Raw genomic sequence first — 15332 nt, 5'->3', positions numbered from 1 at the left:
GATACCAGGAATCACTCCTTAGTCTTATGGAGCCTCTGTGGGGCAAAATCTTTCAAACCTGCAGGGTTGGGGGTCCCATTGGACAGGAGGTCCCGTCCATTTGCTGGATCAGAAAGAAGTCCCTAAGTCCATTTAAATGCAGCATTTTTATATCAAAAGCCCTTTCCTTATCTGTTTGGCAGTGAAAAATCCAATTTGAATCAGGATATATAAACCTCCCATCTGTCTGGAGGTGTTTAACACCTAGAAGATTCACCTTAATCACCTCCCACCATTTTTGGTTCATGAAAGAATTGTGGTAACCCTCCCCCTGGAGCTGCATACAACCCCTGGTCCATAGTGATACATACATTTAATATAATATGGTCTCCAAAAGTATTGCATGGAGTTGGAACATCTGTCACATAGACCACAGATTTTTATTGTAAAATTAGCAATAGCCCAGTAATATCATTTTGCAAAACTTTCATACCAGCTAAAATTCATCAAAAGATTTTATATTTGGATGATTAAGATACACAGCATAAAAACATCTACTTCACTTGTGATAAATATTGAAAAAAAAAACCCCAGCAACTTGGGGATAAAATCTTAAATACGATACTAACAAAATTCCACAAGGCCTTAAGATTTTTATGCATGAGGCTTATCTGAAATATACTGCGGCAGTATATCTAAGAGATTGCGTGAAGTTGCTATGCACAGATAGGTTTCACCCAAGACTGGCTGCATTTCAGTGCTAAATGAAGCGATCCCAGCATACAGTTTGTATGTCTGCTTGTGAAGTTTGTATAGTGCTTTGGGATGAAGTCCTCTATATAAAAACAAGCTGTTACAATAAAACATTTTATTATATCTGGAAATGGCAGAACTTCATAACATTGACAATTTTATTGGAAAGAAAACTGTCTTGTAAGTCTCTCAAATTATTGCTGCTTTGAAGAACGAACAAACTTCCACTTTGTAACTGCTGGAACACTGCCTCTTCCACTCAGTAAAGGCCTTTTCGAATACAAACTGCTAAGGGAGAGGTTCTCAGCCTTGTCCAAAGGCATCATGCTTGTGATGGATTGACGAATAAGTCCCCACCTCATGGTAAGCCCCAGCCCAGCTGAAATAATATTTGTTCTTGTCTATTTTCCCTTACCTGTCCTTTTAATAGATCCATAGATTTTAAGGCCAGAAAACCCCATTTTGATAATCCAGTCTGACTTCTTTGCATAATACAGGCCATAGGATTTTTCTGCTTCTGTTTCTTCTGTTTGCTTCTCATCTGTTTTTTCTTTCTCTATAACTATTCTTTTTCTTTGCTTTCTACTTGCTCCTTTTGCTGTATAGTTTGGTGCTTCCCCTCAGCAGATGGCTACAAAGTGCTTGGGATGGAGGTATCTATTGATAGCTCCAAAGTCTGGATCATACGTGCACTGGCAGCTTAGCTGAGTGCTGCAGGGACAAAGGAGAGTAGCTTGGGGCCTTGGGCTGCTGCCCGAACGTACAGCCTTGTATCAGAGAGTTGCTGATGTGGCCAGCTGTAGTGGAGCCACTGTGAGAGCAGGAAGGAAAGTGGTGCTCTAGGAGACACTCGCAGCCACAGGAGCAGTGCACATTTCTTCACACCCATTGTTATCTTCTGTAGTGCGATCTCCCTGGATGAGTCCTGGGGCGGGAGGGGGCCTCAGAAGTGGTCACTCGGGGATCAATTGTGCCACAGAGGCACAGCTCTGTGTAGGGGAGCCACACTGTCCAAGGGGGAGCTGCAGGCAGGAATCTGAACCTCCACTACACATGGTAATATTCTTGCTACTATCCTGCTTAAGGGGGGCAGCATGCTCCCCCATGTAGACAGCCAGCTCTGCTGGCTTCTGTGAAATGGGAAGAAGTTGGGGCCATGACCTCACCTCTTCACTCCAACTGCCTTTGCAGTGTCATGTGCCCCAAGGGCACTAGGAAAGGGCAGTACTTATGATCTGGGGAGTGCATGGAACCCCACTTCTGTCCAGGGGCATGGTGGGGCAGCGTATCCTTCCACTCAGCATCCCTGAAACAGCCTGTCACAAACTGACCCTAACCCAGACCAAACATCACCACCCCATTCCACTGGAAGACCAGTTTCACACATGGTAGAGATCTCTTCAAACTGATTTATTTCTCTTACAGCTAGAATAAAAGTTGGTAAACAGATGCTTGAAGGAAGAGCCAATGAGCTGGTGTTTAGGTCTTTCTTCTGAGGATATGGTCATAGATGACTACTTGGAGGTAGAGATCTGTCTCAATAGGTGTCCGAGTTGTGCTGTCTCCTGGGTAAGCCTGAAACACAAAGTATTATAGTTAACCCAACTGTCAGGACAGACAAATAATAAACCATGAGAGTTACATGTATTTCCTCCTTGCTTCCCTGAAATATGGAACCTACCAACTCTGCCCAGGTTACGTATGTGGTTTCTTGAATGCAGATTAAAGTCCAAGAGCCAGTGAATAAATACCACAAACTTACCATCATTTCATATAGGTTGACTTTAGGTAAAAGAAAAGGCACACTTGTGTAATCAACTGATCAAACAGAGCCCAGTTGTAGAAAGCATGCAGCATTGGCTTAACTTTGTTCAGATTGAAACCAATGGTAAAACTCCTTTTGATTTCAGTGGCAGTAGATTTAGGCCAATGTTAAGTGCTTTTGAAAAATCTCTCTCTACAGATGGACAGACAGATAGTTGCTGGGGATGCACGTACACTATATCCTGCAACATACAAATACACAGTACATATTTCTGCTGTGTTTACATTTTTAAAAAATTATAAATGAACAAAAGATGTTACTTGGTGTAGCACTCTGAGTGCAAGTATCTTTCACGTAGAAATAAAATATCTGGTTATTTGTTACAGATGTTCTCCAGCTGCAGGACATTAGATCAATGGCCCACTTTCAATGCAACCCAACACATTTTTTAGGTATGCATTTTTGACTGTCTAACAAACCAATGCACTCATTTTAAAATGTGTATAATTTGATATTTTGTACAGTTGCTATTCATATGCAACCATCTTTCATGGGAAGCACTTCAAAGAAACCATCATCCTAGATCTGTTCTGTACAAACCCAAACAAATTATTGCCCAGCTTACTTCATGTTGGTTTTGAGAGGAACCAAAGCATGGGTGTGTTTGTCACATTCAATCTACAGTCCAAGGGCTCAGATGTAAAGTTTAAAAAAGCGCAATCAAGATCAGAAGAACAATTCTGATCAGAAGAACATTGTTTACAGGGTTATAACCCATTCCTCTTCCAGCATGAAAGAAAATAATACACGCAGCAATTTAAATAGCCTTCAACTATGGCTCAAAATGGGGAACTCCTGCGTAACTCGATTGTATATAGTATGTTTGTTTTGTACAGATTTCAAAACACTTTACAAAGTTATGTAACCATCACAGAACTAGATAAATAATAGCAGACAAAGTCAGATAGAAAAGGGTGCAGACAAAGGAGAAAAGATGTTTTCAGCTGAGATTTGAAATGAGATGGAGAGGTAACGAGGCTGAGAAATACAGGAAAGATGGATGTTCCAGATGGGAGGAGCTGCAGAGACGTGGGCTTTTGCACCACCGCTGGTGACACTGGGCCAAATTCTACCCTCATTTATATCCGTGCAAGCCCAGTGAAGCACATAGGGTTGCCTAGGTGTTACTGAGGACAAAAGTTGGCTCCAGACATGGAATGATAGAGAGGAGGCCAATGCTACTCTAAAACAAGAGATGCAGGAAAAGAAGGGATAGACTCTAAGTCTAGGAGGTAGATTGGAACAAGTCAAAGGACAAATTTTAAAACAAAGGGGGCAATTTGGATGCTGCAAAGAATGGGCATCCAGCAGAACTGTGTGAGGCGGGGGTTTGTGAAGTCACGCTCCATTGTACATATGAAAAGCTCAGCCGGCTGTTCATGGACAGTACATGCTGCATCTTTGGGAACAGAGGTAGGAATTTACATTTGTTCAATCAATTCTGCCAAGTTAAATGTAACTGGATAAAATTCATAACCTCTGTTGGTCGTTTGCTCCTCCTCCTGACTTCCCTCAGTGACTGTATAACCCAATATCCCCAGGAGCACTATATTCAATTTTGAAAGCAAGTTTGTTTCCTGGTCCAGGTTTAGTGGGTCCGATTTTCCATTGCCAGCCAATTCCACCAGGGCCAAGTCAGTGGAAAACACGACTGTTCTGATTTGGTAGTTTTGGGCCTAAGGGTGTGAAGTGCCCGTCTCCCTTTGACATTCAATGCCTAACACCCATAGGCCCCTTTGAAAATCCCAACCCTTAGGTTTTTGAATGTTCTAGCATTCTAACATTGACCTCACATTCACATAGGATTTGGGGCATTTTAATGTATACTAAATCCAATAATGGCACGTGAATGATTCTCTCCCCCCCCCACCTTTGTTTTATGTTTTCAACAATTGTTTGGCATAATTATTTTTAAGTAAAAAATAAGTTTTATAGAATAAGGAAACCAATTCTGCTTCCACTGAAGTCAATGCCACAGCTCCTATTGACTTCAATGGGAGTAGGATCAGACCCATTATTAACGAAAAAGCACTCTCTAACATGTGCTTATGCCATATTTATTTTATGACACAGAGTCTATAACATTATTGATAAAATTCTCTTCACTCTTTAGGATAAATTCTCCTCTCAATTTCCCTGGTACATAGCCTTATGCAAACATCAATATTTTCCTGTGTTTGCTTCAGTTATAAACACTTCTGTGCCAGGACAAAGGCATTTTGCTATGTGCATGAGACTAACTTATATCCACCAGAGGGAGCACATACTGACAAATTTCTCGCATGTGTGGGACAGCGTATTAGATATATTTAAACTGGTGTTTAACCCTTACGCTGCCATAATAACCTAAACCTTCTTCAAGGCCAGCATATTTTATGGGAGTTTCTTCCCATAGCAATTTTCAACCCTGATAACTCCCTCTTTACACAATACACTCGGCCGGCCACATACCGTGTTTTATATTTTGCAGGATTATCAGAATCTTTTACTGTCATCAGACTGTTTTTGCCTCTCTGGTGACATGAACAAAACATCCAGCCAAAGGATATAAAAAAGTCCTAGTTCTTTAAGCACAGAGTCACACACTCTGATTCCATTGCATAGCAAAACAGACAAGTATACATTTCTGATGTTGTCTTTATTTCTATGCCGCACACAATGCTCTGACAGTTGACGTGAGCTGCCTTTTTTATTAATCTGTAAAATGAGGACAAATCTGAAAGCATTTGGCTTTTAGATTTCACACAGGTCTAATTTTCAACTTGGGTACCTGAAGTCAGGCAGCAAAAATCTCTGCAAAGCTACTCAAATGAGTGGCCTGATTTTCAGATGTGCCTGGACAGTCTTTCAGCTTTTGATTTTTTTAAAAAGGTGTAGCCCTGCTCTCTGAGTGCTTCTGAAAAGGAATCCATTTTGTTTCAGTTCATTGCAGAAAAACTGCTGGCAAGGCATTGGTCTGTGATTCCAACTGACCGTTCACTCTGGATTTGGTGGCGGTGGATTGCCCAGTCAGGAGCTGGGATTTTATAACTGTTCTATGTCTCCACCCTTGTTCTGAAGGAACTTCACATTTTTTTATCCACTAGTCAGCACATTTCATAAAGGAAAATATAACTGTTAAGTAGGGTCAAATTTGGGCCTGTCAGCCAAGTGATATGCTGCCAACATTTTTAACAAGTGCCTCCCCTCAACAATTTTCCACCTCTTCTGGAGATGCATGTGACAGTCTCTGGATAAAATACCCCATTCCCTCCCCCCACTAAAATCCACCTGTCCCTTCCCCAATCCTGTATTCTTCCCAGACCCAAATCCATCAGTCCTTCCAATCCCTCCCACCTTCTGCACCAGCATCTCTCAATTCACTATGATTTGACTTCCTCAGCACTTCAGTCAGGCTCCTCTGGCTTCCTTACTTGGAAGCAGCAGTGGGAGGAAGCAGGCTGAGGCCTCCACTGGAAGCAGTGGGGGCAGGCAGATCAGAGACCTGTCCTGAGGCATCTCTTGGCAGTGTCTGACTGGAGGGGGATTGGGTGAGTGGGCAGTAGGGCACCTTCGGTGGTAAATTGGGAATGGGTCCTCTTTGGTTCTTGAAGTGGACAGGTCTCTCCTGACAACTGGGGGTCTTCCAGAGCTGGTGTGTGGGAGCATGAGGGAGCAGTTATCCCTGGCTGCTGTGTAGAGGAATAAGGTTCTAGGCTCCCTCCCAATACCAGCTATTCAGACTCTGGCCTGGGGTTGGGGAAGCAGGCACCAGTGAGAGGACAGGTGGGCCATGGTAGCTGCACAGGTCCCACTTGGTGCAGCAGCAGCTTGGTTTTCCTCATGTGCTACTGAAGTGCCTGACAGAGAGGGGAGAAGACTGGCCTTAAGATTCTGGGGAGGGTAAAGGGATTCACATGCCAAACTAATTGTCTCATTCACCATAAAAAGCATGTGTGTGTGAGAGAGAATCTTTAGGTCCTCTCCCCCCAGCCTCCTGCTGCAGAAGTGGCATGGGCTGCATAGTCCTTTCAGCCTTAGCAAACAAACAGTTTTATGTTTTCACTGCTGTCTTCACAAGGAAAAGGGCTGGAGACTTGCAGTTAAAAACAGAGTGAGCTGAGGTTAACCTTTATGGTACCTAGAGGCCAGCTGTGTTAGCCAGGGGATTGCATGCATGTGAGCCTGAAATATAAGGTGCATATTCATAAATAATTAGTTTGTAACAGGACTTCAACAGATACGGAATCAAAAAGCCTTGCGTAAAGGAGACTCTGAATATTGAAAAAAGGGATTTACCTTGGGATCCACATTTACTATTTTCCTATCACATTTGTTCTTGAAGAGTAATCCACATGCATTTTCTGCAATCACTTGGTAATTTGGACTGGCATTTGAAGTGCTGACATTTCTATCCCAGTTGTAAAAGCTGTGAAAGTATAAAACATAAATGTTACCACTTTAATTGATGTGATACTTTCAGATTAAGGGTCTGATTCAGACCGCCTCACTGATGCAAAGTAGTTCCTTATTCCCTGCATAGCCCCATAGAAGTCAGTGAAATTCACTGCGGAGTGAAGTGCTACTAAACTAGAGTAAGGCTCTCAGAATCTGCTTCTACATGTCTGTTCTGCTGCGTTCAGTTGGTTAAAAAAGAGCCTCTGGCAAACTAAAATTGGGCCTCGTGGGTGCTAGCATAATATATTTAGTAGTACTGCTACTAAGAGATTCATGCACAGGGTTACGTATCTTAGGAAGCAGTGTGCCAGAAACAGCTCTGCCAATCACCTGAAAGTGCTTAGACCACACTGTGAGAAATGATTACTTCCCCTTTGTATCTCATCGTAACTGAATTGTTGCTTTCTTGTTCTTGTAGTAATGTAATTTTAGCTGCTGTACGGCTCCTTTTGGGCTAAATACAGGTCGGGTGCTGACTGAACATGAGCGTCCAAGAGAAAATTCATTAACACGATGAACACCTCCTTAAAAAACCTGCACATTTCAAGTCTGTGATTGATTCTAGAGCCAATGTTCAAATAGGCTTATTATGCTTGCAGGCCTCTTTGGTACATGCCTTGTGTGTATCATTACTCCAAGCAAGAGAAAAATCACAATTCGAATATGTCAAATACAAAATTAAAACAGAACAATTTGAGCAATCAATTAATCAGTCTTTGCTATATATATTACGGGTTTTCTGAATTCTAGCAGGTTCATATATCTTATTTTCCTCCTTTTAATTTTAAGAAATAATTCTTTGGGCAAGTGACAATGAAACCAATGAAGGATCTGCCAAGTTTCCAAGCATGTGGGATATACCAAAATGGCTGTGAGATTACAGCCCCGCTTCTGCATTTCTTAACAGTGCCCGCAGTGCACCTGCAGCAAGAATGCCGATTTTATATTATTTGTTGGCGTAGTAGTGGTGCAACATGTTGTGTTAGGGAAATCTAAAGAGAAGAATGTGAGGCAGACTTACTTCTCATCAACCAGATCTAGCCTGGGCAGATTCTCACCCTGGAGATAGGCAGGGTAGGAAAAAAGGCCCACCCAGATAATGGAATGACTAGCACAGGCACTGAAACCCACTTTATGTTCTCTTTGTACCTGGCACTTACACAGCATCCTCAACCTAAGGATCTGAGCGTGCACGGCAGATATTTATTAAGCCTCATCACACCTTTGTGAGATAGTTGAGCATTGGCCTGCTAAACCCAGGGTTGTGAGTTCAATCCTTGAGGGGGCCATTTAGAGATCTGGGGAAAAAATCTGTCTGAAGATTGGTCCTGCTTTGAGCAAGGGGTTGGACTAGATGACCTCCTGAGGTCCCTTCCAACCCTGATAGTCTATGATTATTAGAGCTTGTTAACAGAAGGGGGAACTGAAGCACAGAGAAATTCAGCAATCTGCCCAGGTTACACAAGTCAAGGGCAGAGGTGTGAACAGAACCTGGGAGTCTAGAAGCCCAGTTCTAACCAGTAGAGGGAACCCTGTATCATTAGATGGAGTCCTGTAGTTGTGTCACACTAGTTGTAGACTTCACTGGTCCAGGCTCTTCAGCTGTGACAATCCTGGCGAAAGCTGTAAACTGGATTTTGGTCCTCACTTACATTAGAATCTGGCTGCTCACCTTTTCCAGGGGTGAAACTCATCCCAGTGAAGAGGGCCTTGCTCAAGGCCGGATGCACTCTACAAGTTCATTACACAAGTTTAGGTGAGGCTTCAGTGGTGTTTAGGGTCCTCAGTGCACTGAGGTAAGATTCACCCATAATGCACCAAACGTCTGACACTGCCATGAATGTGATATTTCCTACAGAGACTGCCAATCACCTGCTGACCAAAAGAAAAGGTGACAGACAGCAACTAGGTGTGGGCTTTGTTGGCCCAGACTTAGCACTGGCCACTTAAATCAGCAACAAAAGCAGAAAGCAAAGCAAAGCAAAGCAAAATGACAGTGTAAAAAGGGCTTGTGCCTGTTCTAGCCCCACCTCCCATCCCACGGGGTTAGATTATACTATAATGGGTTATTTTCCTCAAAACAAGTATCAGTTCCTTGATTCAATTCTCTAGTATTCCCTCCCTACCACACATACAGCAAGATCAAACTATTCCTCATAGCAGATTGGGAATTCAGTCAAAAGCTAATTATAAACAATGATGGCTTGACAGCTTTTTCCAGTTTGTGGTTCCATGAATTTGCAATGTGAGCTATCCAGCTTCACTTCTCCTCCTTATAATTTAACTACCGACTTTCTAGAGTTGGGCAGCAAAAGAAGGGGTGCTGACGGGGGAGATGTAGGACAACGAAGGACAAAAGAAATGGAAATCAAAACCAAAACGCCCACCGTTACCCTGAGCGAAATGACATCCTCATGATTTGTGCCCTCCAGGAGTATCATAGTAGTAATCATTTTAATAGGGGGAAAATTGGCATTCTTAATGTGCTTGCCGAATATGACAAAGTATCAGCGTACTTAGATTGGATTTGGCCTGTCGGTCCTTTCATAGCTTTCTGGAGCAAGCGAGGTCAATGTCTCAGTAGGACATGACACTGTGTAATAGAGCACATATGTCTGACTCCATGCCAACCACTGTTTTATAATAAGATGCATGTCTCAGGCCCTCGGTTAGACGGGAACATGCTACTTTTTTCAAGTAAAACAGTTTAAGATGCTGGGTTTTGGCTTTCTTTTTAAACTTTAAGCAGCTTTGATTGAAATAAGTACATTTGCCAAATGATTGCCATGCTACAGTGTGATTCGTAATGGTGCTTTGGAAAACCATGGCAGTTCAATTTGATAAGTAGCTATTGTGCAGTGTAACTGTTTTTCATGAAGATTTTTGCTTTGCTCACTGTTGGTATATTGTTATCATAAGAACAGAAGAACGGCCATACTGGGTCAGACCAAAGGTCCATCTAGCCCAGTATCCTGTCTTCCAACAGTGGCCAATGCTAGGTGCCCCAGAGGGACTGAACCGAACAGGTAATCATCAAGTGATCCATCCCCTGTCGCCCATTCCCAGCTTCTGGCAAACAGAGGCTAGGAAAACCATCCCTACCCATCCTGGCTAATAGCCATTGATGGACCTACCCTCCATGAAACTGTCTAGTTCTTTTCTGAACCCTGTTATAGTCTTGGCCTTCACAACATCCTCTGGCAAAGAGTTCCACTGGCTGACTGTGCGTTGTGTGAAGAAATACTTCCTTTTGTTTGTTTTAAACCTGCTGCCTATTAATTTCATTTGGTGACCCCTAGTTCTTGTGTTACGAGAAGGAATAAATAACACTTCCTTATTTACTTTTTCCACACCAGTCATGATTTTATAGGCCTCTATCATATCCCCCCTTAGTCATCTCTTTTCCAAGCTGAAGAGTCTCAATCTTATTAATCTCTCTTCATACGGAAGCCGTTCCAAACCCCTAATCATTTTTGTTGCCCTTTTCTGACCCTTTTCCAATTCCAATATATCTTTTTTGAGATGGGGCGACCACATCTGCACGCAGTATTTAAGATGTGGGCATATTATGGATTTATATAGAGGCAATATGATATTTTCTGTCTTATTATCCCTTTCTTAATGATGCCCAACATTCTGTTTGCTTTTGTGACGGCCGCTGCACTTTGAGTGGATGTTTTCAGAGAAATATCCATAATGACTCCAAGATTTCTTTCTTGAGTGGTAACAGCTAATTCAGACCCCATCATTTTATATGTATAGTTGGGATTATGTTTTCCAATGTAAATTACTTTGCATTTATCAACACTGAATGCCATCTGCCATTTTGTTGCCCAGTCACCTAGTTTTGAGAGATCCTTTTGTAGTTCTTCACAGTTTGCTTTAACTATCTTGAGTAGTTTTGTATCATCTGCAAATTTTGCCACCTTACTGTTTACCCCTTTTTCCAGATCATTTATGAATATGTTGACTAGTCCTGGAGGAAGAAAAATACATGTTGAAAGTTAGCTAAAAAGATATGGCCTGATTCTCCTCTCAGTCCGGTGTAAATCAGGAGTGATTCCATTGAAGTCACCGTGTTGCACTGGTGTAAATGAAAATCTGGCTCACAGGGTCAAATTATGCCTGGATCTTGGGTGGTGGGATAAGGTGACAGGAGTCTTTCCCCTCTCCCAGTGCACCTGCAAAATAGGCAGCTATAAAGCTGGATTCGGATACCTTTAATCACCAAGTCTAATACCATACTCATGGCTGGTCCCATTTAAATCAATGGGATTGCTTATGGAGGGAGGGGGTGATGAAGGGCCTCAGAAGCTGGTCTATAATTTGACTCCTCACTGTGCTCGGGATTGCAAAAAGCGAGAGGGTGTCTAGCACTGCAAGCAGAGCCAACCTTTGAAAACATTTCAGCGTTGCCTTTGATAACAAGATAACATTACCATGGTGTTAGCAGTATCCCTGTACTTCATCTAGGCAACACCTGGGGACAGTGTGAATGGAGCCATAATGTCATTTAGTCACAAAGGCATTTAAAAAGCTTTCAAGGATGACCACTGTATCAGCCCAGAGGAGATACGCCTGAGTAGGGCAGAGATGCAGCCATGGTTCCACCCGCCTGCTAAAAGCTGGACAGCTCCTGCAGGGTTGCTCTGGGGCAGTACAGATCAGACCTTTTTAAAGGTGTTGCCAGAGTCTCTTCTCTATATTTCCCCAGCAACCCTGGAAACATAATCAGGGAAATCCTGGCTCCATTGAGGTCAATGGCAAAACACCCATTGACCTCAGTGGAGCTAGGATTTCACTCAATATCTCTCTCCATTGCTACTGGAATGCTACACATGCACTTTAGCCCATCACTCTAGGAGATCACAGAGCCATTGTGCGGCCCACAAGCACACAGAGTAACACAACTCCATCAGAAATAAGTCCATACTACTAAGTAATGGCCACGTGTTTTAAATATGTCCTGCCGTTGTGCTAACTCTAAAGGAGCTGCCAGATTGCTTTGTCACTTTAAAAATCCCTGGATTTGTTTTTACTAGAAAGTTGCTAGATACACGTTATACGAGAGCTCTGAAAACATCAGTCTACTCCATCCCACCTAGCACATGCAGGGCAGGTTTCCATTCACTTTTAAGAATAAAAGGAAATGATCAAGCACACAAATCTAGACAGAGAGCCAAAATCCTGCCCTCGCACCAGCCAATCAGGGCAGCGAGGATCAACAAACATGCCGGCAGGTGTGTCCTCTGCGCAAGGAACCCTGCAATGTAAACAGAGGGGGAAGATAAATGCCAATATATCTTTATAAAGTGATGGGAGGTGTCCAGTGGGGTGCCACAGAGATTGGCTTTAGGCTTGATTTTATTTAACATCTGAAGTGGCATGCCAGAGCAGTTCTAAGATCAAAGGGCTTGCAGAGCTCCTGTTGGCGATATAACCCTTTGATCCTACCCACTCCTCGCTCCACTGACTCCTGATCCCCCCCGCAAACCACATGCTGCTCCACCTCCCCTCTTGGTTCTGCCTCTTAGATTGCCCCTTTTCACCTGCACCAAGTAACAAGAGGGAGGGCCTAATTTTTAATGACGAGGAGAACCTGCAGCTGCCATTAACCTGAGTTGAAGCTATGTGCGTGCTCAGCATGTCTGAGAATCAGGCTTGGATTGTTTACGGTGGTACACGGGCATATTACTAGGAGCACGGGGATGAAATTGAGCAGAGGTAAATTTGTAAAGGTTGTACTGTGAGGGGGAGGAACGTGATGAAAAAACGAGCCACTCCATGTTTTTTAAACTCAAATATTCTCAGATAGTTTTCTGTAAGACACATAGCAGGTAGAGACTACAAGATGCTGTGATGTGACTTGTTTGGGATGACCTATGTAACTCACTTGTGGTTTCACTACTCATGAATTATGCAGCTTCCTCCAACACATGCTGATAAATCCTTTATATGACAACCATGCCTGGATCTGTATATTTACAGATATTGGAATGGATTCTCCCACTCCACCTCAGAGATACCTACACCAGTTCAAAGTGGGTGCAAAGTGCTGGCCACTGTCAGAGACCAGATACTTGACTAGATGGCCCACAGGTTTGATTCAGTTTGGCAGTTCCTAGGTAAAGTGATGTGAAATGCTACCATTCTGACTTACTACTGTGTTATAGAAGCAGCAAAGAATCCTGTGGCACCTTATAGACTAACAGACGTTTTGCAGCATGAGCTTTCATGGGTGAATACCCACTTCTTCTGCTTGCATCCGAAGAAGTGGGTATTCACCCACGAAAGCTCATGCTGCAAAACGTCTGTTAGTTTATAAGGTGCCACAGGATTCTTTGCTGCTTCTACAGAACCAGACTAACACGGCTACCCCTCTGATACTGTGTTATACCCACTTTTCACAAATATAAATGACCACACAAGGAGCAGTGGAGAACCAGGCCCATAAACTTGAATTGATTGCTCATTTTTTGCTGAATCAACAGACCTGGTGAGTCCAGTGAACAGGTCCTCTCTGTTTTCACTGCACGGGCAAAACCAGTGCAAGCTTTCTTGCATTGCCCTACTAACACATGTCACTGTTGCTGTGGAAGTACCACAGCTAGAAATGAGGAAGTACTTTGTCCCCATTTCGTTCTCAACTTCTCTGCTGGAGGCTTCCAACAAAGTCACCACTTTGTATCAATTGTGAGGGTGGGTTTGTGATGTGGACATTTGTCCAGTAAGAACAGCCTGGAGACAATCAACTGAAAGACAATCAATTTCACCTAGGTCACTGAACAGCCAGGAAATCTGGGGCTGGATTTGAACCGAATACCTGTAGATCACGTTCTTTAACTCATTCCTAGTCACCTGATCTGTAAATCAGAAGCAGCCAAATATTTGATGTGGGTGGCTGCAGGCCACCTTATAGGAACTCTGAGCCACATCTAGTATGTGAACTGAATTTTGGTCATCCTTTCTGTAACCTAATGTGGCTTTACGGAGCTGGCCTAGCATACAACAGCTCTGAGCTGTAAATCAATGTGCTTTCATTTTTTGTGGTCATTAGTAAATGTCCTGAATACTATACTATTTAGAAATCATTCTGGTAGCCGAGATATTTTTCATATAATCTGCTCAGCACTTGCGTCATTCCTTTTGAGCTACTATTGTATGGCATTTGCATTTTGAGGATGAAGGGCAGGATTAATAAAGAAGTATGAAAGCAATAAAAAGAAAGGAAATTAAAGTCCTCAGGGTTCAGGCCCAATCCCAAGAAATGATGAAACTCCTGTCAGATTCCAGAAGCTATCTTCTAATCACTCAGAATTTATTATCTTATTAGTTCTCAGCACTTTTAAAAGAAGAATTATAGCCATGGAAACCCACAAGCTTTACCTTGAATCCAAGACAAAGAAGCTAAAAAGGAACATGCAATGGCTGAAGGAACAACAGGATGAGTAGCTTATACATATTGTGCAACCAACAGAGTCATTGAAGGCCTTTTGGAAGTTACAAATAGGGAATAGATATTAGTAGATATCATCAATGTCTTTCTTCTTTTATATCCAACTATAATTTAAGATAAAATAATAGCCAATAAATCAAACAATTTGGGTTTTTTTCTTTCATTTTTTAGAAGGGTTTTGGTAGGTAGCTCAGAAAACCAAAAATACAAATCTGTATTATGGACAATTCCATGGTTGGCAGTGGCTCGTGTTAAGTGTGCAAAAGTGTCACTTGCAAAATGCAGATGTGCTGTCCAATCTGTTCTAGTTTCACAATAACTGTCCCAATGTGTCAAGATTTTGGACACTATTGTTTTGACACCAATGAATGTTGAGTTGACTTATTATTGATTTACTGAAATCATTCTTTCATTACCAAAAAAAGAGGACATTATAATAATGTATAGCGGCTTATCTGGAAATAAAAGCAAGGGGTCACTATAGAGTTCTTAAGTTTAAACAGCCCATATTGATCATTATTAGTTTCCTTTGCCCATGAATAAAGACTGATAGGCCCTGATTCAAACAAGCACTTAAGGTCAGATTTTAAAGGTGTTTAGGGACCTGAAGATGCAGATAGGGGCCCAGTGGGATTTTCAAAAAGTGCCAAGTGCATAATTGCCACTGACATCAATGGGAGTTGGGCATTAGGCGCCCATCTATATCTTTAAGTGTCTAAATACCTTTAAAATCTGCCCCTAAGCCCATGCTTAACTTTAAACACTTGCTTAAATTGCATTGAAGTCAGTCCTTAGGCGGATCAGGGCCATAACATGAAATGATGAGCAGGAAGACCTAGGGAGAGGGAACAACAACTAGAAAGGTAGGTGACTTTGTAAAGG

The 15332-nt window shown here is 42.4% G+C and overlaps 1 protein-coding gene across 2 annotated transcripts in view; it reads right to left on the bottom strand.

Annotated features, from left to right (window-relative positions):
• Positions 1-521: 521 nt before the first annotated feature.
• The window catches only part of CFAP299 (cilia and flagella associated protein 299), a 407655-nt gene continuing 392844 nt past the window's right edge, over positions 522-15332 (bottom strand). Inside the window, exons 5-6 of one of the 2 annotated variants that reach the window (XM_045019968.1) lie at positions 6836-6965; positions 522-2307 (exon numbers count right to left, since the gene is read on the bottom strand). In XM_045019968.1, the coding sequence (XP_044875903.1) occupies positions 2212-2307; positions 6836-6965 (226 nt within the window). In that variant the 3' untranslated portion in view covers positions 522-2211. The remainder of the gene's footprint in view (positions 2308-6835; positions 6966-15332) is intronic. The other variant, XM_045019967.1, reaches the window with a different exon arrangement.

The sequence above is a fragment of the Mauremys mutica genome, chromosome 5, assembly GCF_020497125.1.
Source record: "Mauremys mutica isolate MM-2020 ecotype Southern chromosome 5, ASM2049712v1, whole genome shotgun sequence".
Lineage (NCBI taxonomy): Eukaryota > Metazoa > Chordata > Testudines > Geoemydidae > Mauremys > Mauremys mutica.
The sequence above is the reverse complement of the archived record's forward strand: the minus strand, read 5'-3'. Positions and strand labels throughout refer to the sequence as shown.